At 42.4% G+C, this 24,508-nt stretch overlaps 1 protein-coding gene across 1 annotated transcript in view; it reads left to right on the forward strand.

Moving 5' to 3' along the window:
- Window positions 1–24,508, forward strand: part of znf827 (zinc finger protein 827) — a 121,479-nt gene that overhangs the window by 10,658 nt on the left and 86,313 nt on the right. Inside the window, exons 3-5 of the mRNA XM_037689848.1 lie at window positions 11,770–13,038; window positions 18,600–18,772; window positions 19,035–19,527. Coding sequence (XP_037545776.1) covers window positions 11,770–13,038; window positions 18,600–18,772; window positions 19,035–19,527 — 1,935 coding nt within the window. The remainder of the gene's footprint in view (window positions 1–11,769; window positions 13,039–18,599; window positions 18,773–19,034; window positions 19,528–24,508) is intronic.

The raw sequence follows: 24,508 nt of genomic DNA on the forward strand, positions 1-24,508 counted from the left end.
GGGGGGGCATGAACCAACTGGTTCATGGCTGAACAGTATAAACAGATTAATGTCCATAAATTGATTATAAATCAATTGAACTGATTGGTAACAATAATCATGAACTGATTAGTGACAATATAACCAAAATCACAGACACGACTTGTGACTGATAACAACATCTCACACTGTAATGCATGCAGACAGAAGTGAGCTTAAACAGAGTTCCATGAGAACAATAATATTCATTCTGTTAGAGCACTAAGGACAGAATGTGTCATGGAACGAGCCGTTACATCACGTAGGTAAAAGCGAATAAATGAGCAGGGTGTTGACCATGCAGCCGCAGTGCAGATGTCCTGCATTGACATACCATTATGCAGAGCAGTCGAAGATGCGATACCCCTGGTCGAGTGTGCTTAGAGGTTGACAGGAGGCTCTAAATCTGATGCTCTGTAGGCTTCAGAAAAGGCCTCACACAGCCAGTGTGACAAGCGCTGGATGGATAACGGCGACCTGTAGAAGCATCTCTATAATGCACAAACCATTGTTGAGTTTGAAACGCATTGCAGCTGTGTGCGTTATGTAACACGTCAACGCCCGCACCGGGCAGAGAAGATGAAAAGATGCTTCCTCTTCTGATCTGTGGGGGGGAAAAGACCCCTCCAACGATATCACTCTTGATTTAAAAGAGCTCGTGATGTTTTAGGCATAAAAGCTGGGTTGGTCTTAAATCAGCTGAGCTGCCCGTCAGCCTAATTCTAAGGCATGACGAAGCAACAGAGAGGGCAGATAAATACTTACCCTCTTAGCGGGTGTTAAAACCAGCAACAGGGCTGTTAAAAGAGACAAGAATTTAAATGAAACCTGATCCAGAGGCTCAATTGAAGCTTTGATCAGGGCTCGCAGGACCAGCGTTAAACCCACTGTGGAAAACAAGTGGGCGTGAAAAACAGGCCTACATCTCTGTACACCTTTTAGAAACCGCTTCATCAGCGGGTGATAAAAGCTGTTCTGTCTCCAAACCCTTTGTGGCAGGAAGAGATGGCTGCAATCGTACGTTAAAGCGTACTGAAAGCCAACTCCCTATCCATCAGCTGTTGTAGAAAAACAACACGCCGCTTAAAAGGCATGAGGTGGTCTCTAAACCTTCTCTGTGCACCAGCGCTGAAAAGCCGTCCCCTTGATGTGTACAGAACTGTGGTAGATGCAGCACGTGAATCTTGAATTGTGCACACTATCTCCTGAGGGAGACCCATCCTCTAAGTGGAACCGCTCAGCGGTCAGACCCACCGGTGTTGACCTATTTCTGGGTAACTCTTGGTCGCTCCTCCTGCCTGAAGGAGAGCATCCTTCCTCCATGACAGTTCCACGGCGACCCAACAACAGACGTTGCAGGCCTGGGAACCATAGTGCGTTCACACGCCGGGAGCCACCAAGGAGGGCTGTCAATCCCTCCTCTTGAACTCGGTTCATGGACCGTAAAAAAACAGAGGAGGTGGGGGGGAAAGAAACGCGTAAAAAGCGTTTTGGGCCACCGACTGTGAGCAAATGCGTCCCCCCCCAGCGATGGATCGTCTCGCGGGCTCAGGGAAAACCGTAGTTGACATTGAGCGTTCTTCTCGCATCGCAAACAGGTCCACAGCTGCTTTGCCAACTTCTGCTGCGTCTGAAAAACATCAGATCCGGATGGAGGATCCGGTCCACGTAACGTGGGCCGCCCTTGGACGTCACATCAGAACACCGGATATGTAAACCGCTCTAATAAAAGCAGGTTTTGATGAACCCAACTCAGTAGCTTTCGCACAATGTGTAACATCTGGCTGAACGCACACCCTGATGGTTATGTATGCAGCAGTCATCATGATGTCTGTGTGAATCAACACGTGTTGATTCTGTAGCACAGGAGCAAGGTGTTGAATCACATTCAGTACTGTGCGACACTCCAAAACATTGATGTGGGCTGATGTGTAGTGGGGCCACAGCGCCCCTACTGCTTGAGATAGGTATGTCCCCCCCCCAGCCTGACAGCAACGTGTCCGTGAAGACTGACCCATGACGTGGGTCTGCTGAGGGGGACTCCCTCTGATAGAAAAACAAGGTGTTTCCCCAGAGTCGGAGGTCTGCTTCCACAGAGGAAAAGACAATGATCATCCGTCGTTGTTTTACTGGATCCACATGCAGACGTGCAAAAACACCTCTAGAGGCGTCTCATGTGATAAATGAGTTTTCATGGTGGTTGAATTTAATTCCACTCCAGAAAAACAAATGTCTGGGCCGGGAAAATCGAGCTTCCTTCCACTTATGGCGAAGCCCAGATTAACAGGTGTGATGTCAACACCTGATCCTGCATCAGCGCCTCCTGTCTGAAGTGACAGGATCCGCAGATCATCCAGGTAAAAACAAAAAACTCTCGTCTCTGTGTTTTAGGATGATCGGTATGCGTTCTCTGGATGTTAAACAACAGATCCAAGAACGGTCTCACCCCTCCGATCCGTGAGTAAAAACCCTCGTGTTTTCTCTCCCTTGGGGAACTCTGTAGATTACTTTTATCAGAAAACACTTGGATTTCTGCATTTAGGGAAGAGAATCAGTCTGATGATGATGACGGGACCGTTTATATAACTCCTCTGAATGGAGGGGTTCGGGTTGCAAACTGTAACTTGTACCATTTGCATAAACCCTGTCCATCCATCTGAAAAACGGCGAGCATGTTTTGCCACTCTACGTAACGTTCGTGGATGAACGTGCGTTAATGATGCGTCATGTTTTGTATGGCTGTCAGCAGTCCGTCCCTCAACCGCCGTCATGCGTCGCGGGAATGTTTTCTGTGTGACCCCGGGCGAGACTTGAGCTGAAGGCGAAGCGTGTGACAGCTAATGACGCGGTGGGGCTGCGCGTTTGACGTCGCTGTGCGAACGTTGAAAGGCGGAGGGCGTGACTTCATTTACACCGTGCTGTTGGAGTGAAGGCTGCTTAGCCCCGCGGGAGCACACGTTGTTCTCTGGAGGGACGCGCGCCGCTCTCGCTGGAGGGGCGCGCGCTAGAGGGAGGTGGGACTCATTACCGGATTCTTCGGCTGCTTCACGTTTAAGCTGCGGTGAGCTGCCGAAAGCTGAGAGAGAAGGACCCCCACCCGGACCAGCCTGCGGACCACATTCATACCGATGTGAGCTGGTTAGCGCCGGCAGCTGTGTGTGTGCGCCAGCATCAACGCAGCGCCGTTGGATGGAGGCTGTCCATCTTAGTGATCGACTCGTCATGTCAGAGCGGCGGTGAGTTAAAAACCTGTTTAAGGACACCGGCTCATGTGGAGGCTGTTCCATCCCACGAGTGCGAGTTGACACCGCTTGAGTGAGGATCGTGCAGTTCTAGTTGGTAATGAGTTATTTTCGCTTACCGTTGTGCCGTGATCGACTCGTCATGTCTAGAGCGACGGTGAGTTTAAAAACCTTTAATTAAGGACACCGGCTCATGTGTGGAGGCTGTTCTGTGATCGACTCGTCATGTCTTAGAGCGACGGTGAGTTAAAAAACCTTTATTTAAGGACACCGGCTCGTGTGTGGGGCTGTTTCATCCCACGGGTACGAGTTGACATCACTTGGGTGAAAAACGTGCAGCCCGGGATTATAACGAGTTATTTTCACTTACCATCGTGCCCTGTAAGCGATTAATAATGTCTTGGAGCGGCGGTGAGTTTAAAAAGCCTTATAAAGGACACCGGCTCTTATGTGTGCGGCCGCTGTGAGCTCATCCAGGCTTACAGACTGGCTAAAAAACAGACACTTGATCATTAATGATGATTTATTTCAACTTTCGTGTCACTTTTACACACACCCTCCGGAGACCGTCATTTTGAGAGCTTTCTCTCTCATGAGCTCTGCGATTGTTTGCCCAGAGCGCTGTCTTGCAGGCGAACTCTGGGGAAACGCTGAGCTGCAGGCTGCCGGAGTGCAGAGGGCTGGATTCTGACGGGCGGGGCTGGTGGTGGAACTCAGCGAGAGCCGCGGCCGTGGAAAAGTCGAAGCTTGCTCGCGACGGTCCCTCCAGCGGGACAGGGTGGGCCGCGCGGCTTGATGAGGTGGTGCACAGCCTCTGGCACCTCCTCCGACTGTTTCACTTCGCCAGCATGGTTTGAAGCTGCTCTGAACAGCGCGTCCGCGATGTTTCATCAGGTCTTGTGCAGATTCTCCGGCAGCGAGGGGAGTAACGAAGCCAGGTGGGTCGTTGGGTCGTCGTCCTCCGCGCTGCAGTCCTCGACAGGCAAACCGTGGGAGAGGCACACATGTTGAGCTGGCGTCAGCTGCCTGACAGAGGGAGTTCTTTGTCTCCAAGGCAGGTCTGCGGCCTTCAATCCCTTGGACATGCTATGTGCTAGCAGCGCGCGTTGTTGTTAACTGCGGCTGCCTGAAAAACACATTGGTGGGCTCGATTCGAGAGCGTGTTCGCCGTCTGGTTCGTGTTCCTCCGGAGGGACGGGACGCTGCTCCGGCCTGGGCAGCTTCGCTCCGGAAGCTTCCGCGAGGCTTGGCTCCAGGAGGGGTTACCGAGGAATAGCCCCGCTCGGTGAATCCCTCAACTCTGGTGATGGGAGCGGACTGGGGACCGACTCCTCTAATCTACCAGGAAAGAACCGTCTGCGGCCTCGCCCGTGGAACGTCCTGTTGGAACGTGAGGCCGTATGGATCAAGACGGTGAGCCACAGTGGAGCCCAGTGAAAAACAACCTTCCCGCCGATCATCCGAACTGGCGGGAAAAGGCGAGGGACGTAGAAAAAAGGGGTCCCTTCATGTCAGCCTCCTCCCGGGTTCCGCCGGGCAACCCCTGAGGGCGCCGTCGGCCGGGAGCGGTGTGATCGCCGATGCGAAACGAGGTGGGATGGGGTGAGCATTCACTCAGCCCCCCTCCACCTACACTACGCTACCCGGGAGGGAATGAGCAGCGGGGGCTGCAGCTGAGCACGCCTTGCCCCGGAGGAACCATCCGGTTCGCCCCGAGGGTCGGCGATAAGAGGAAAAAACACAAGATGGCGTTGTCCAGCGTGTAGTGACCTGTCACTGGGAAATGTTCCACGACGCTTACCTTGGAATAAGACTGCTGTCATCTTCTCCTCGGGGAGGAGAACTCACCGGACGACCGGAGGTCGACTGCCGGGCCCAGCATCCTTCACAAGGTTGGTCATTTACACAACTTATCTTCTTTGTTCTTCTGACAGTGCTATATTAGCTCGCTGAAGAAAAAATGGGAGCCGATTTCCCGCTCTTAACGTAATTTATACGGACCGGGTAGGGCCCACACAGCAGGTGGGCGTGGACTAATTTTTTTTTTCAGTGCTTATGCTCTGCATAACGGGATAAACCCACTAAAGCGAAGGCCTTAAAGGGCGAAGCTTATATGACATAGAACTTGACGGAACACAGCGTTTTGCACATGCGTCTGAATACAGCAACAGTACGGCAAGCCGGCCGTAGTTAACTTGTAGCTTTGTTACTTAGCTCTCGAAGAAAAGACTTTAACACCACTTACGCACAGTTTTCAACTTAAAAAAGTAACAATTAAATCTGACAGCTCTGATTTTACATCAGACACAGCATTACTGCGGTTAGCCGGTAGAAGACAGATCTCTGTTGTAGGCTAAATGTCTATCGTTTCTACCCTGTACTGTATATATCGTGTATTCCTAATTTGTGTGAAAATTGTTTTTAACATACCGTGGTCCCTCGTTTATCGTGGGTGTTAGGGACCACGTCCACCACAAGTGGAAAAACCGCAAAGTAGGGATACAGTAGTCCAAGTTGAAGTTCAGTAAACTTTGTCATGCTATGTGCCAGGCTGTAATCACACTCACTCATCACCTGTTACTCCCAATCTCCCTCCTTAAATAAGCAATTTAAATTTAAATACTCTTAACATTCTAAATAAACAATCCATGCAGCATGGATTGTTTATTTAGAATGTTACAGTATTTAAATTTGTAGAGAAGAGAAGCGCAGCAGGACAGTAAAGGGTTAACCCTTCACGCAGCAGCAACACGGAACAGAAAAGTATTTCTTTATCAATACACTTCAACAACTGAGCATAGAAGTTCTAAAATAATTAAAAATAACTTTTAACACTTTAATATTTTGTGATTATGACGATTTTACAATGTGACATACTTTGAATTTTAAGTTGGAAGACAAAAGTTGACCAGTGCATCTGGACAGCAAAGGGTTTACCTTCACAAAGCTGATGCAGCAGGAGAAATGTGTGCGTGGCAGAGAGCGGAGATCAGCTGATCAGCTGCAGGAGGGGAGAGTTCTACACTTGTGGGCTGCACACATGGTGCAAAATCATTTAAAATTTATTTTGAATAAACAATCCATGGCTCATCCATCAATCAGCCAATTGTGTCATGTCTAGTCTTACTTTGAAAAGCTGCGATATAGCAAATCAGTGAAAAATGAACCGCGAAGTAGCGAATTTAGGTATAAAGAGGCAGAATGAGATCTGTGTATATGTACAACACCAAAATGCAAAAAAGCTTCATCAAGTGACAGATTACACAATAAGTAAAGGCTATAATCCCAATCCAGTGTTTTTTTAATTATTGGAATTACCTTTCATCTTGAGATGACCATCATTTGTTGAGATATGAGCTTGACAGTGGTGCAACTCTCCTACCATATTGTCCATTGAGAGCTCAAAAAGCCATTCTTAACCGCTGGACAAGCTCATTAGCATAGCCTGCGGCTGTGGCAAGGCCCACTAGGACTCAACTGGATACTTGATTACTACCAAAGCTGCTTCTTCAATACCTCAATACTCACCACTTTCCTTCCTATATCTTTACCCTCTGCATAAACTCCTTCCACACACATACAGTGGGACATGCACCCTCACAGCCATGGCAAGAAAAGGGAGGCTAGTCATTTTGATTATGCAGATGGGATGGGTTGGGTTTGACTATGGTGGTAGTTTTTTATGTTGCCTCACTTTGTAGATGTTTGAGGTCAGCAATTGTTGAGATTTCAGTGACTTGCTGACTTACACTACCTCTCTCTATTTCTAGGTCTCCTTCATTCCTATATTAGCTTGTGACCATCACTCTCCTTTTGATATCAGCACAGTATTGATGCACCTCCTTCCAACTCTAATCGGCTAATGGCCCCTTCTTCTTCTTTGCCCAGCCAAATCAACTCCTCCCCTAACCATGCCATTATCTGTTCCTTTTCTTCTCGCCTCTCCATTCAGGCCAGGGGTTAGTCACACCAAATTTTATGCCTCACAAGCGCTCTAAATACTTTCCAGATGCACTGTAAATATATTTTAAGCACACTGAGTAGCCATTTTGTTATGACCACTATCAGGCAGCATGTGTAAACATGCTCATCTTCATATTGTTGAACAAAAACCAAACCAAAAAAAATTACAAAGATGTGCTGTAAATGTGCTTTGCTTCCGGGGAATTTAAGAGAAATGTTACACATTAACCAAAACCGTACAAAGTTTTTTTTTTAAGTGTCTGTGAACTATACTTTTTGCTATCAAAACTCTGTGAAGACACAGATGTTTTTTATTCTACGTTTTGCATCCTGGGCGACACAGTGACGCAGTTGGTTGTTCTACCGTCTGTCATCGAGCTGGTCACCGGATCATATCTCGGCCGGGGACCTTTCTGGGTGAAGTTTGCATGTTCTCTCCGTGCATTTGTGGGTTTTCTTTGGGTACTCTGGTTTCCTCCCACAGACCAGAAACATGCATGTTAGGCTGATTGGTAACTCTAAATTGTCCATACTGTAGGTGAGAGTGAATGGTTGTTTGTCTCGTTTGTCTCTGTGTCACTGTGATGGACTGGAGACCTGTCCAGGGTGGCCCCCGCCTCTTGCACAGTGACTGTTGGATATGGGCACCAGTGACCCCCACAACCCAAAAAGGAAGAAGCGGGCAAAGATAATGAATGGATGGATGTTTTGCATCCCATGTGCTGAACTGACATTTTTTTAATCTCTCTGGTGAAGCTCAAGATGGTTTATTCTGGTCATTGTTGAATCTTTTTGACCTTTTTATTTAAGTTGACATAACCTGAACTGTGACTTGTTTCTCTTTTTGTCTGCATTGTGATGGTTCTATAAATTGTTTTTGTGTGTGGCCAAGAATAAAAAAATTTCATTGCTGTTGTACCAATGAATCTTTTCTATGCGAGCGATAACAGATTCAGACTGCTGGGCACCCTGCAGCCGTTTGTCTCAACATGCAAGTCATCCCCCGCCATTATACTGCTAAATGGTCCCTTTCAGTGGCAGACACTTTCTGCCTTAGCTCCTATCATTATGTCTCTGTCACTGGGGGTGGTGATGAGGTTGCAGTTTCTGTCACAGAACCAGTTAGCACTCTAGAGGCAAAGACTCTGTCTCAAAAACAATGTACTAGGGAGAGGGTATAATCATTAAGACAATTTAAAGTCTGACCACTTTTTTTAGTCGTGGATCTATATCATAAAACTTAATGGCTGAGTGGTGCCCTGCTATGTTGAATAACACAAATAATATATAAAGGATGACAATGAAGCGGTTGGAGAGGTACCAGCTTGGCTTTTTTCTTTTTTTAGTTTGAAAGTTTGGTTAGGGAAAATACGACGGAGCTTTAGGGCCACACTAAGAAAAAAAAAAATTAAAAGCCATAAAATTATGAGAAAAAAGTCCTAAAAGACTGTTTGTTTGTTTTTTACCACTCTGGAAGTGGCAGAAATTATGTTGAGGTTCTCCTTTGGAGTGATGAGGCTGGATAAGATTAGGAATGAGATCATCAGAGGTACAGCACAGGTTGAACAACTGGGAGATAAAGTTAGAGAGGCCAGACTGAGATGGTTTTGACATGTCAAGAGGAGGGACAGTGGGTATATTGGTAGAAGGATGTTAGAAATGCAGCTTCCAGGAAAAAGACGGAGGAGATATATGGATGCAGTTAGAGAGGACATGGAGGTAGTTGGATTGAGGACAGAGGATTCAGAAGACGGAATGAGGTGGAGGAGGATGACTCGCTGTAGCGATCCCTGAAGAGGGAAAAGCTGAAAGAATTTTTTTTTTCCCACGAGTCTGATGCATAACGTGACCTGTATATCAATCCAGTAGGCGTGTCAGGAAATGACCAATCCGAAGCTAAATGCGCCTATAAGTGAGTCGCTGGGTCTCTTCAGCCTCTTTCTGGCATATTTATTGAAGACCTCTAACAGCGCTACATGCACAGTTTCTCTCATTGAGCACCGTTTTCAAATGGAAACTAAAACGAAATTCATGACATAATGACGTTACGTATATACATCCCAGAAGCAGCATACAAAAACACAACAGTATAGGGGACAGTATTGGAACATGTTTTGAGTAAGAGCGTCAATAACAAAGTTTAACAAACATTCTTCATTTTACCACAGTTAAAATGCGGTAAACCCTGCTTTATTGTGTCGGAGTTTGGTTAATATTACGACTCATTTAGCTTCGGATTGGTTATTTGCTGATACACCTACTGGATCGATTGGCAGGTCGCGTCGTGGAGCGGACTCGTGGAAGAAAAAAATTAATGACAGCTGTTTAAAAAAAAAAAAAGTCTCGTACGACTTTATTCTCGTAATATTAAGACTTTATTTGACTTTATTCTCATAATTTTATGGCTTTTCATTTTATTTTTTCCCTTAGTGTGGCATTGTAATTTTTTTTAGCGTGGCTCTAAAGCTCCATCGTAGGAAAAAATACTGTCGTAGGTTAAAAAAAAAAGTTTGCCAAGCCCCTGCTTTTGCTCTTTATAGTTACTCTATCTGATCTAAACATAAAAAGTATGTTACCATGGTCATTTGATGAAGGTGTTGGACATGCCACCAAGCAAATTTTCTGTATGTAACAATCAAGTAGAAAGTATCATTTCCTGTCTCTCTTGCTAAATGATTATCAGTCAATTAACTGACGATTGCCACCTGAGTAAGCCTTTTTGTTCATGTTCATGTGTTCGTTTTTCCTTTGGCTGCTCCCTTCTGCAGGGATGGCTGCAGCAACACAACTTTGCATTTGGGTTCTTTTAGATTTGAGCAGCGCAACAGCTCAGTGGTTAGCACTGTTGTTTCACAGCAATAAGGTCCTGGGTTCACTCCATGGTTTGGACCTGGAGTCTTTGTGTAGAATTTGCATATTCTTATTGTGTTTGCTTGGATTTTCTCTGGGTATTCTGATTTCCTCCCACAGTCTAAAAACATGCATGTTGGGAGCCTTTAAGGCCCAGGCCTCCCTTGCAAATAAGTTATGTGATCTCAGTGGGATTTGCCTGGTTAAATAAAGGTTAATTTAAAAAAATGCAGTTGTTTTATACTGGATACCTTCCTGATGCAACATGGGCTCCAACCTGCTACCTCAGTCATTTCTCTCTGGCTGCTTTTCATGTCACATGGAAATGTTTCAAGCTTTGGTTTGTATGACGCAGAGACTCTTTCTCCTTCTCTATTCTTGCTGACCAAACTCAGGTGGTAAAATAGCTACTAGGAGAATCAGAAGTGGGGTTCACAATCAAGTGTTTTTGTGTGCTCTCAAGCACCATAACAATCATAACAAAGGAGCGAGGTCATGAAAAAATGCTTATTAGAGTTGGCATGTTGTGCATTGTGCTTTGAGTTGATTAGTAATAGAACTGTGATTGTGAGAAAGGTTCTTCAAATGTGAAAACCATGTTTGATTTCTGTTGCAGCAGGAAAATAGTTGTCATCGTGGGTTGCGATTTTAGTTATCCTTGTTGACTGTAGTGAGCCATGTTACTGGCCAGATGTTACCAAGATTTAAAAGTCTCAACAGGTTGCAGGACTAGGTTGCCTGGTAACCCTTTTGCTTTTGCCTGTAAACAAAAGCTAACCCACCAGGCCTTTCTTAGGTTCATAAGGGTAGCTTTGTAGCTTTGGTGTGTGTAGATATACAGTTCACTTGTGTTTAAAATAACTATTTGTATCAACGTGTTGACCAGTTTTCTTAAACATCTTTGTTTGTTGCCTTGTGTTAGATGTTTAGGAAGTTGTGTACAGGAATACAAAGAGAAACTGTCAGTTTTGACATTTTGCTTCACTCTGGCGAGGTTGCTTTTGCCTCTTTCTTATGGAGGTTTGTTAATATGTATCAAGAATATTCACTTTTCTTTGTTCGCCCTTGTCTGGCAAGCTGTAATGTTTTGCTTATGAATATTGATACATGAAGTGTATATTAATGACCCTTTGTGACCTTAACCCTATCCTTATTGGCTCCCTGGTGATATCTGTAGGCTCATGAATATTAATCTAGTTCTGTAACCTCCATTACCCTAATCTTTGCTGTCTAGCCTCCCAGAAGGACCTGTTGTCATGGTAACCCTTTTACTAGGCTCTTCGAGACCAAGGGTGGGAAAAAATGTGATTCTTATTTTGTTTTTTTAAGAAAAGGACAGAAAACTAAATTGCACAAATATTTTAGCAATGCTATGTGAAAGCTATTTTTATATATAAAGAAAGGGTAGTATTTGCAATGGAAGAATTTCTTTTGTGGTTTTCTTTTGGAGCAATGAAGTTATTTAATTGGAAATTTGACTTGGTTTTCTACAAAGCCGCAAAATGGTTTTTAAAACTTAATAGTTTTTCTTTATATTTTGCTGATTGCTTTTATACATAACTTGCATACCTGTTCAAACATAAACACTTTACTTTACAACTACTTACATGTTAGATATGCTTTATCTTTGCTAAAGTACCTGAACATTAACTCGTCTGTCGCCATTGACTAAGCAGTCCAATTTGTCCTCTTACAGATGTGGATGCCAACGAAGAAGGGGTACCTGATGGCAATGCTGTGGAGGAGGAAGGCTGGTTTGGGAATGCCTCTGACACGCGCTCGGACTCGTCGTCTTACGGAGACACCCAGGACGAGCTCCTCCTGCATAGAGGCTCCTCTTCTGACGAACAACCTGGAGTTGGTGTCGGACCAGCGGAACACAATACCTGTAGGGGTGGGAGCTCATTGGGTTGCACAACGCCCTCACACTGTGCCTCTTTGGAACTTCTTGGTCTGGATAGAGGTTCATTCTCGGCCCAGGACACACTCTCCTCTGTGGTTTCATCACTGTATGGTGAAGCAGCATCTCAAGCCCTGGGGAAACCACTCAGCAGCAATTTACGGCGCCTCTTAGAGGCTGGGTCACTCAAACTTGACACAGGGGATGTCTTGGGTCGCTTATCTAGGGGAAGTGCTGGGGGAGAATCACCTCCAGTTGCTCTTGCCCCACCTCTGACCCTCTCCCCGTCTTCCCACCATGCCCAACAGTTAAGTGCTCTTGCACGAAAACTGGCAAATAACAGTGGCTCTGCTTCACCAGCCTCCTTACCTTCCTCAGTCACCAACATTAAGCAAGAGCCCCTTGATCCCTTTAATTCTGTCACCAATACTAATGGCAGTGGATTTGTGTGGGCAGGCGTGGCAGATAAGTGGCCACCAGCCTCTTGCTCCACGCCCTGCGGCTCCAGCCTGTCCCCAGACTCTGCAATACAGAAATTAAAAGCAGCAGCCAACGCTGTGCTTCAAGACAAGAATGCTGTTGCTTCCTCTTCAACGACATCATCCACCTCATCCACCGCTGCCTCTTCTGCAGTGCCCACCTTAGGCGGGGGCGTTCGAGGAGACGATGTTGTGCGCTTTGATGCCTTCAACTCTCCATTTAGTCCACAATCGGCTAGCTCTACCCTCGCTGCTCTTTCTAAGAAAGTTAGCGAGAGGAGCCAAGCTTCATCAACAAATAGTGCTGCTTCAGACCACCAAGCCTCTGCAAGCTCTTTCCTCTCTCTCGTGTCAATGACCTCTTCGGCTGCCTTACTCAAGGAGGTAGCTGCCAGAGCAGCAGGAAACCTGCTGGTGGAGAAAAAGGAAGGTTCCCCTTTGGCTTCTGCAGGGGTCCTCCAAGAGGATGGGAAGCCCCTTTTGGATAAGAACCAGAAGGCCCCAACGCCATCCACACCAGCCCAGAACCTGGATTTGTTGTTGCCGTCTACTCCAAAGGGCAGGGTCAAACCAAACAACCAAGCAGGTAATCTGTTGATTGCAGTGTACTATATAAATGTAATGCAATAAATGCAATGTGTTAGTTTGCAGCGCAATATGTGTTTGTCACTTTAAAATGATTGGTTTGAATCATTTAAAATAGTGACAAATGGATCTTCTGGCATCCCTTTAATGATTAGCAATTAGCCTTGCTCACCTATTGAAGTGCGCTTACTGTTGTTAACTGTTTTTAAAACACTTAATACTCATATTTACACAATGTCACTTCACAGAAATGGAACAGATAAACACAAGAAAAATCATTTTAAAAATTGTGTTTATTTAAAAAACTGGCATGCATCCCAAGACATTTACATTTACAGCTGTTTTTCTAATTAAAAATAATAATTTATCCGCCTTCACTGTTATAAAAATTGTACACTTTTAATTGATGGTTAAAAGACGCATTTTATATTCTTTATTCTGCCTTCCATTTAAAATACACAGGTTAGAATGCTTATTAAATCTTGATTAAAACTAATTGTGCACTTTAACCACAACTTGAAAAAGAAAATGTTTTTGTTAGTTTTCCCTACCATTATTGAATAGAACCAGTAAAGCATGTAAATATTAACTAGAGAAACTGCATTTCTTATAAAAATGCAGTGTGAAGGCTTATTGCAGAAGAACTTGCTGAAAAACAGCTGAAGTGGAGCTGAAATGGAAGAACAAGCCTAAGTTAGTAGAAGAAAGCAGAAAGAATACATTTGCTGAAATAGGTTGAAATATGCAGAAATTAACATAAAATTAGGACATTTGCTAACCCCTCCCCCGAAATGAGCAAAAAGTATCTGAAGAATAGCTGAAAAGGCATAAAGACACTTAAATAACCAGAAGGAAGCAAAAAGAGCTGAAATGAGTCCAAAAAATGTGGAATTAGCTGAAAAAGATCAAATTAGCATAAAAACAGCTGAAGTAGCTGCAGGTAGCAAAAATAACTTTAAAAATGCATAACAAGTTGAAATTAGCAGAGAAATGTTAATTAGGCTAAAAGTAGCAGAAATTACCACAAAAAAACTTGAATTCATCTGAAAACAGCTGAAATTAGCTAAAAAGAAATGCTAACGCAACGGAAAAGGTACAACAAGTTTAAATTAGCATAAGAAAGCAGAAAGCGCACATGTTTGCCCAATTATTCTGAAAGAAGCAGTAATGAGCACATAAAAACATCTGAAAAGTAGCTAAAAATATAAGAAAGAAGCTTAAATTACCAGAAGGAAGGGGAGAGAGCACATTCTTGCTGAATTAAGCTGAAAAATGTTCAAATGAGTGCAAAAAGTGTGGAATTAACCAAAAAAAGCTAAAATTAGTATAAAAAGTGCTAAATAGTGACTGAAATAGCAGAAATGGCAGTAACTTGCCTAAATAAGCTGAAAGGAGCAGAACAAGCTGAAATTAGCAGAAAGAAGTTGGAAGAAGCACATCAATGTTGTAGTTTGCAGAAAGAATCTAAAATGATCACAAAAAGCTGAAAAAAAAACAGCTGAAATTAGCTGAAAGTAGCTGATTTTTTTTATTAGCACAAAGAAGCTGAAAGAAGCTGAAGCAGAACAAAATGAGAAAGGAGCAGAAAAAGGTTGTAAACATATCTAAAGATTTGAAGGATGTAAAATGAGCTCAATTCATTTTCTATGAGACCAGAAAAGGCAAAATATTTTAAAAAGCTAAAGTTGCACCAATTCGAAAAGTCAAAGCACCCTTCTCCTGAGCGATTTGAACTTTTTCAAATATGATTTGTTGAAATAGCACAAAAATTGTGGAACGATAAAGATGCTGAAAAATGTATGGGTTAAAAATGGATCACAATAGTGTGAATGCTTCATAAGCATTCACACAATAAACATCTGGATGTGTAACCACTGCGGTGGGGAGACACCAAAGCTGATAAATCATCAAACCCCTACCCCACACCACAACCTCCCTGTTATTGTTTTTTAGCTAAAATTATTAAAACTTAGTGTTCGACGTAACATCGTTAGCACGCTGATAAACTTTAGCTATCAGAGAGAGGATGCTGCTGCGGGTGTACACATCTTGTTTTAGCGCCTCTCTAGTTCTATTTCTGCTGCTTTAGTTATGGGAAATAAACACTATTAACATAAACAGATGTTATTTTTGTATGGCCAAGTTGATAGCAAAGAAATGTCTCCAGTACACCTCTTCTTTAACTTCTCTCTGTAAGATGTAGAAGAAGAGTGTCAGTTTCACGTGTTGTATCTACAAATGTTAAACCGACACAAAATTGTAATTACAGAAACAAGGTTTTAGCTATGTGTATGTGCTAAGTTCGTTTATATTTGGAATCGAGATCAAGTTATGTTTGTCATATGCAGATTAACGTACAATGAAATGCTCAAGATGAGAAGGACCGATTTGAATCGCTAAAAACAAAGAACAAACAAGAAATACTAAAGCATGCAATAAGGGTACACAAAATAAAGCACCAAAAAGTGATTATAATATTTACAATGTCCTAAAGAGAGATGGTAAACAACAACATGGTAGAATATAACGGTTCAGCAGGATGAATTTGAATGAAGAAATATTTCAAGGTAGTAATATAAGCTAAAAAGCACATGATATATGTTGCACATAATTAACATATACTTAACATATACATACAGTATAACCACACTGTGAAGTAACTAAATAAATTGTATTAAATAATCACTTAAGCTAAAATCTTTAAATTATAATCATTTTGATTAAAATAGTCATTTTCAGGCAAAAATCATCAGTTTGGCAAATATAAATGGCAATTTATTTTTAAGCATTTTTTTGTACTGTGTAAAGGAGTTTTTTTTTATGTCACCGTTATGAGTATAACCAAGTTATAAATGTAAAGGGCCTTTCAGTGTCGAGCTTTAGGAGTTTTATTCCTGTAATCACAATTTCACTCATAAACATTCACTCTATAAAGACTTGTTTGAAAATTCTAATTTATAGACCTTCTTGTCACAAAAAGTACTCCCACATAAAAAGTTGTGAGATTGGTAATAATGGGCAAACTGGACAGATTTGAAAGAATTCAATTCAGTTTATTTATATAGCGCCAATTCACAACAGAAGTCCTCTCAGGGCACTGAACAGAAACATTCACTTTCACAAGAATCAATGCAAAAACAAATGTTTTTTAGGTTTGATCCTTTATTGAATTACCGTAATTTCTGGACTATAAGCCGCTACTTTTTTCACATGCTTTGAACACCGCATCACATTGCTGTAGTTAATTTGTTTTTTTTGTTGTTTTTTTTGTTGGCCAGATTAACGATCTTCATGCTGCCCGGGCGCTCACACAGCTGCCCATCTCTCTTGGGGGTGGGTCCTCGTAACTCAATGAGACTACCTGTATAAATAATGGTTAAAAAACTGATCAATGAAATTACCGAACAGGTCACAGGAGGAAGATTCAGGTGCGATCAGTAGTCCGGAAAGTACAGTACATTCATAAAAAAATAATAATAATAATGTTGCAACTTAGTAAAAAAAATTTTTTTTCTATAACAAAAGGTTTCAAAAATGTTCTTTGGGAAGCCTTGAAGAATACACTGTAAAAAAAAAAAAAAAAAAACTGTTAATAGCTAAATATATACTTCAATTGTTTGTCTTGCTGACCCCCACCCCACCACATCAAGAGGAAACACTGCATTGTGTGAGACAAGTTTGCCATCCTAACTCTGAACGTCCACAGTATGTTTTCAGTTGTTTTGTAAATAGTTTTGTTCTCACCTCGGTGGCGCTGAAGTAGCAAGTGGTGTAGCCTCAGCTTAACTGTCAGCTGAGCAGAGAGCATAACCGAGAGAAAACAGCCCTGGCTGGCCTTCTAGTCTGGAAATGGTCTGTGGGCTCAACGGGGGGTTCCAACTGAGACCTCACTGCCTCCCCAAACCAGTTTCGTTTGCGCTCGGGTGTGCGCGCTGCCAAAAGGGGGTCGTCAGTGTGTGCTCGGCTCAGCGGGGAGCCCTGGAGTCCATATCCATCTCAGCAGCCTCCTCCTGGCTTCAGCCCCCACTTACCAGAGCCCTCTGCACTCATCAGCACAGTAGACTTAAGGCCAAACACATCATACTTTCCACTGACTGGATACAGATGTGTGTACAGTTTTTTCCTCGTCTTACACTCTCTCCCTTTCCTTGTATTGCTCACAAATGGCTGTGCAGTTTTCTTGGCACTGCACTCAGATGTAGACATGTAACCTAAACAATGGTACACACAAGGACTTCACTCTTGTAGGGTACAGCTCCAGACTCTAAGTAGCCTTAAGAAAGTGCCCAAATGCTTTCAGAGATATTGATGGGCACATTTGAGGGATTGTGTCGCAACCTCGCCAAACCTAAAATGGCTGGATCAAATTGACTTCAGACAGATGAGGCAGTCGATGCAATATTCTGTGATCTGCATACTAAAAGGTGTGGGGGGGCTGCTCTAACTCAGCTTGCCGTCAAGGTCGAGCAGCCCTGTAAAAATGCAGGTAGTTGTTTAGTCGCCAGACTGAAAAATATGACCTTGATTATCGACTGTCATGTCTTGTTTTATTGTCACCCCCTGCGAGTTAGACCATGAAACTGTGCGACAAAGCATGTTCAGGCTGTTTAAAGAAAACTTGCTCCCTTTTTTCTAATTTGAAATTAAGATTACATAAAATGGATTTTTTTTAAGTGCCAGGAAAGAGGCGCCAAACTCCCAAACATTTCCCTTCTCTGGTTTATTTCAGCTTCAATCACCTTAGATTTGTGTAAGCCGGAGTCGTCTTTTTTTTTTTTGCTTTGTGATCTCTGCTGAGCTTGGAGAGGTTGGGCCGCAGATGGCGGTTTATTGTTGCAAATAGGCAGTCTCGAGGTTTTACACCTCAGGTCAATGAATGGCTGAGCGCAGTAATTTCACCAAACACTGATTACCAGATGTTTTTCAAGGAACTGCCCTGGAATACTTATGAAGCCATCCTGACAGGCCCTTGTAGAATTTGTAATGCAATCATGCCTCTTTCTAATAAGACCAATTAAACTGTAATGGATGCCGGATATGAAGCCAACAACAATAATCGAGACACTAAAACATGCCTGTTTTTTTTTTTTTTTTCATTGCATGGCTTTCAGCCACCGTTTCCCTCAACAGTTTTCATTATTAGGTGTGCGGATGTCATCTTCTGCAGTTCTGACCATCAAGTCACTTCATTATAAGTATAATAAGTATATACTGGTAAGTATAAGTCTATGTGTTGTTATCATTGTCTGTTTCTATACAATGGCAATCCATCATACCTGGGATACACCCAGGTGGAGCAGTGGGCAGCTATGCAAGAGCCCGGGGAGGAATTAGGGATTAGGTGTCTTGGTCAGAGACACGAATGTCTGGGGATAGAATTTGGGACTTTCGGGTCCCGAGTTGGCTGCCCTACCTCTACCCTATCATGGCCCCATCTTGACTTGACTTGACTTGACTTGATTTTTACTGTATTAAATACTAGAATTCTAATGATTCAAGTGTAAAATTTTTAAATTCATGGCATGTTTCTTATGAGCTGCTATTTTTTTTGGTTCCCTTAAGGTTCTCCTGAGGAGGGTGGCAAACCATTCCAGTGTCCTGTGTGTGGGCTGGTCATCAAACGCAAGAGCTACTGGAAGAGACACATGGTCATTCACACAGGCTTAAAAAGTCATCAGTGCCCACTGTGTCCCTTCCGCTGTGCTCGCAAAGACAATCTTAAGTCTCACATGAAGGTTGGCAAAGTCCTTTTTTATTTCTTCAGACCTCTGAATCGACAGATATGTTTTATTAGCACCCACTATGATGTTTACCAACTATAAAAAGATGTGCAAGCTGTTGTTAAACTTCACACATTTCTTTATTGAATAATATTATTGTCTTTAGTATCTTGCTGATATAAAGAACTAAATGAAGGTAGAAACTCTGCCTGTCTACCTCCTGTAGAGGAAGGGGAAAAACAGTGACACGTCATACAAACCTGCCCTCACTTTCCAGGTACATCAGCACCAAGATCGAGGCGAGACATTTCAGTGCGAACTTTGTCCCTTCACCTCCTCCCGACACTTCAGCCTGAAGCTTCACATGCGGTGCCACCAGCACTTCCCTCGCACAGACGTCAAGGTGAAAGAGGAGCTCACCACTGACACAGAAGGCGAGGGTTCCCTGTTGGGCGACAACAGTACCGCGGATCTGAGAGTGGCAGAGCTGTCGCCGTTGCACTCGGAAGCCCAGCAGCAGACATCTCCGCTGGGCGAAGCTTCCTCCAATCATGTCCATATTAAGGAGGAGCCGCAGGAAAGAGATCTGTCTGTGCTCTCCCCCTTTAGTATTGGCAGGGACCGTCCTAGCAGCAGTGCAAACTCTCTGGACCGACCTGGCCTACCAGGAATTGGGTTTAGGTTAAGTCCGAGTGGTCCAACCACAGCCTCCCTCTTCAGCCCTGACATTACTACCAAGATGGCAACTGACCTGCTTATGAAGCTTTCAGGTATGTGTGGTTCTTTTTGTTTTGTTCTTTTGTTCAGTGCAATTCCTTCCAGAGCTGCAGACCACTTATTTAACATTAATTTACAGGGACAACAGCAGATTACTGTTACAGTACAAGACTAACGAGGTTGAGTCAGGTCGTCTGGACCGATTCTTCTTTGTTGAAATGTTTCGTCTTTTATACAGAAGTCTTTTGTTCTTCAGACTTCTTCAGTTTTTTTGATAAAAGACGAAAAGTTTCACCAAAGAAGAAGCCGTCCAGCCGACCTGACTCAACCTTATTAGATTTATCTACGTGGATTATTGAGCATCAGGACATTACATTGCAAGCTTTTAAGGTCACTGGAAAAGTATTTTGTCTGAGTTCTAGTCAAAAATATGAGGATTCTTGGTTTGATGTAACACCAAGACAAACAGAAATAGCCACAATTGAAAGAAAAAAAACAAGTAAACCTTTTTTTGAGTAACTTCCATCTAAACGTGTTTTCTGTTGCATTGAGCTGACAAATTCAGGAAAAATCTTAGTCATCTAATATTGCTTTGCTTTGTTGTTTTCTTTACTTGACAATAAGTCACCTGAGTAATTGTTCCACTTTCATCAATATTTCAGTTCTTCAGAGATGTAGTGAACCAGATAACCTCAAATCTACCAGATGGACAGAGACTGTTATTTTCATTGATCTGAATAAGTCTGAACCATCTGATGAACTTTCTTTCTTGAATTAATCAAGCAGAAAAGACAATTCTTTATAATCATTACTGTCTTACAAATGTTTTGATAATCAAATTGTGTTAGTTCACTCAATGCTTTACAGGTTGAAAAGAACTACTAATTTTTATTTTACATAAACAGTAAGTAATGATTTTTGTTCCTCATTCAAAGCAGAAATCACCTGAATATGCCTTTCTTGATTTTTCTGTCTGAAATGAGCAAGCTGTCGTAAGTATGTGAAAGGTTGGTCTTCGGTCAACTAAAATGTTTACTGAAGAAGAAATGTCATGTTTAAACTTTTTCAGAAGATTACTAAGAGTAGACTCCAAAAAGTCTGCTGCTTCTGCAATAATCTTTTCTGTATGTTAAACAAGTTCATTCTCTGACCTCGACTGTTGATAAACACCTTACGTCAAAAACCACTCCTCTTTCTGGTCCTTCCACGAATCAGAAAGCTCTAAATTGAACAGGAAGTCGACCCAAATAAAATGTGGCAACTCCCCAGTTCAAGTTAGATTGAGAGTTCTGAGAGATGTTGGATTGGGAGCTGACAACAGGTCCGATAGTCCAACAGAATGAACAGATTGAGAGTGCAGCCGGTTCTGAAAGTTTCAGAGCAATGAAGAATCCAGAGGTTTTGGGATTATAATTCTGTTTTGAACTAACCACGCACGACTCTTCGAGGATTTTAGCTGTTTTCAACGGAGACGCTGATATCAGTTGAAAAGGATTCTTACTGAGCTGATCTATCATCAACCAGGTAACGACCTCTTCTTCGACTAAAGTGTACCGTGGACAGGCTGGAGATCTGACGGAGCGTGCAACTTCTGGTCAAACAGATTAAATTCCCTCACACATTTCCTCTGTAAGATAAATCTCAATTTAATCTTAAACTCACCTCTCTCTCATAAATCAGTACAGATATTTTTAGAAATGTCTGAAGCAAAGTCCTCAAATCACCGCCGAGTGATTTGAAGTTCATTTTCTGTGAAACTGTCTGTTATTATTTTCATATTTTGCCAAATTAATGTAAATGTTTGATGTTAAACTTTGATTTTGAAAATAAATGATTCCATTCATTTGATGGGTCAAAGATAAATAACGTCTCTCGTTCACATTTCTGTTAAATTCAATGCACGGCATTTACAGTCAGAAAAATGAAGAACTCGTGAATATTGTATGCATATATAATTCATATATTTGCCATACAACAAGTGACACGTACCTCACGTGTATCACTACAACTGGTGGCCCGTAAACGTGTTCATGAATGACTGTTAATACGTGTAAGATTGATTATTTAAATGTTGGCATGTTGAAATAGTAACGGTTAAACAGCTGTGCTGAAACCGTGCGTCTTTACGCAGCGCAAATTGGAGCTGCGCGCTTGGAGCTCGGCTCTACAACTTTACGCTGTGTTACGCTGGCAATGTTTTAAGAGCTGAAATTGTGTCATAAGTCTTGTGTAAGCTGAAATTGTACGTCTGTTACGTGTAACTAAAGGCTGATGAGCTGTGGAATACGTTATTCTGTTTAAGGTACGAGGTTCTGCTAAGACCCGGCTGTGGTTCGGTTCTGCTCAGTTGGAACGAGTATTTTGAATAGATGGATAAACGTTTTAAAAGCTGAGTGCCATCTCAGAACACAGTTAGAAGTTGTTTCGTTACATTTTTTAACAGAAAAAGTGCATTTTGATGGTTTAAAAGACGAAAAAGTGACGAACTATTTTAAGCTAATCTAACTTGCTAGGTAGAGAAAACGCTTCCTGATTGGTTGAATTCGCTGTTGTGGAGCGCTTTCATTGGTTGAAGGTTTGACTGACGTGGCTACGTCACTTCCTCTCACCCTACGCTGCGTGCCATTGGTGATTTCAGTCACGTGACCCGGATATGAAATTCATTTTCATAGGGAAATAAAATCTGCTTTTTAAAGCTAAAAAACGCTTTTAAAGTGGTTTTGACACACTGGTTAGATGCTTCGAAGCCTGTTTGCTGAAATCCTGCCACGTTACAGTTTAAAATTCGTCAAAAAACGATGTTTTTAAACAAAGCTAGCGATGCTAATTTTAAGCTAACAAGCTAACGACCGGAGTTTTAACTACGCTTAAAATCACTAAAGGAAGCTACAAATATTGTTCCAAAAACTCATGTTCAGGCTAAAAAGTCGTGTTTGTTGAAATTGTGCCACTTTTGTGTAAAAAATCCGTTCAGAAATGTTGATTTTGACCGAGTTTAGCCGAAGCTAACTTCAAGCTAAGCGGCTAACAACAGGATGTCAACCGAACGCCACAGGAAGTTATAGCTCCCCTAGTGGATAACACAAACAGTGTCTGAGTTAAAATTAGTAAGGTAAGGCTGACATCTTCTGGCGAACCTTGAGAAGACAGGTTTCACTCGCTTATTAGGTCTAAATAGTGAAATTAAAAACGTTTTAATCTTTCTAAAAGCATTTTCGAGTCAATAAACGTTCCTTAAAGCTGAAAATTACTGTTATCTTGCATTTTAAAAGTTATAAGGTACTTATGCAAACGAGCATTCACCAAAAAGTTTATTTCACTGTTAAATCCTTTAAAAATAAGGTACAAAAATAAACATTAACTTTTTAAAAATAGAAACAGTTACAGATTTTCACAAAGTTGGAAAAAGTTTACTCATTTGCTAAAAGGATAGTGCACGTTTAATTAATAAATCACTAAATAAAAGTAAATATATCAGACGAAGAGACTTTGCTGATTTTATTTATTTTGAAAAACCTAAAACATTAAAATTCTCCTGTTTAAACTCTAAATAGAAGAAAAATGCCAAGCGACAATGAAGAAGACACCTCTTTAAAACCAACAAATGAAGACATCATTTTGGGGGCATTACATATTTTAACAACTCCACTGATTGGCACACAATTACAGCAATTAGAACAACTCGATGAAGTTCAAAGACAAGAAGAGCTGAAAAGTTTGGCCGCAGGAACATTAAATACAGAGAGTAAAAAGCTCAGCCTTGAACGGTTAGCAAAAATCTCCCTGCTTCTAAAAGCTGAATTGGATGAACGGTCGGAACGCCTTGACTGGATGTCTGAAACACATGAGAGGAATCTCTCAGAAATGCAGGCGTCACTAGCAGAAAAATCTTATGAAAAGATTAAAGAAATAGACCGTCAGTACAAAGCCACGTGTGAAGATAACGATGTGCTACAACAACAGTTGCAGCTTGCAAAAACTGAACTGGAACAATGCAAAATAGATAAACAAAATCTACAAAAGCTAAATATGCTCTTAGAAGGTGACTACTGTAAATCCCAGGAACATTTAAAAAAATGTGAGGCGAAACTAATAGCAGCAATAGAAAAAGGTCAGAATGTTGTTCAAGGTGACCTGGAATCAAAACCAGACCCTGAACAGAATCGGGGTAATACACCAATTACTCAACGACCTCTTTTCTCACAAAGTGCTTTTAGACCCATCCAATCACCTACACAAACGGGCAGAGCAACACCCCCACAACTGATCACGCATGTGAGACCATTGATATCTTCTCCATCAATGGATGACTTGCAAAAAATCTCAAAATATGTACAACGTTTCATCCCTGAACCGTTGGGCTCCCCTGGAACGAAAGCGTACCTCAGAGATCTGGATTTCAGATTGAGAGCTTATCCAAACGCTACGGTAGAAGATAAAATCAGTCTGATACGACTCACTTCGGACAGAGATGTGTTTACCTTCATCGAGCGTCTGCCAGATGCAACGAGAAAGGATTACAAACTTCTGTGTGAAGCTCTGATCAAAGAGTACGACGCCTGCGCAGGACCTACTGGGTATCCAGCCGCAGACAAGGTCACGCAGGGCAAGAATGAACATCCAAAAGTTTATTACAAAAGAATCTTCCAAGCTTATTTTGGTAACAGAAATGAAACCGGAATGGAGGAAGAAGAAGGTTTTAAATTTGTTTTCAGCAAAAATCTCCATCCTGACATTCAAACGTCAGTGCAAATGATGGCAAATTACAGAGAAAAATCCATCAGTGAGATTAAACAGTGCGCTGTGAACGTGTTTGAGGCACGTTGTCATGCCAAGACGCCCATAGAAGTGTTTCCTGGTGTAAAGGTTAAACCCCACTCCCTAGAATTAGAAGGAAGGCGTTCATCGCCACCCCCTCCTAAAAAAGGAGAAAAAAGGCAGTATTTTCAGACTAACAAACCGCATCATGAAGGTGCACGCTGGGACAAAAAGGCTCCTCCTTCAGAGGACGAACGTGATTATCGTAAATGGGAT

Source organism: Nematolebias whitei, chromosome 16 (genome assembly GCF_014905685.2).
Source record: "Nematolebias whitei isolate Nwh7 chromosome 16, NemWhi1, whole genome shotgun sequence".
Classification (NCBI taxonomy): Eukaryota; Metazoa; Chordata; class Actinopteri; order Cyprinodontiformes; family Rivulidae; genus Nematolebias; species Nematolebias whitei.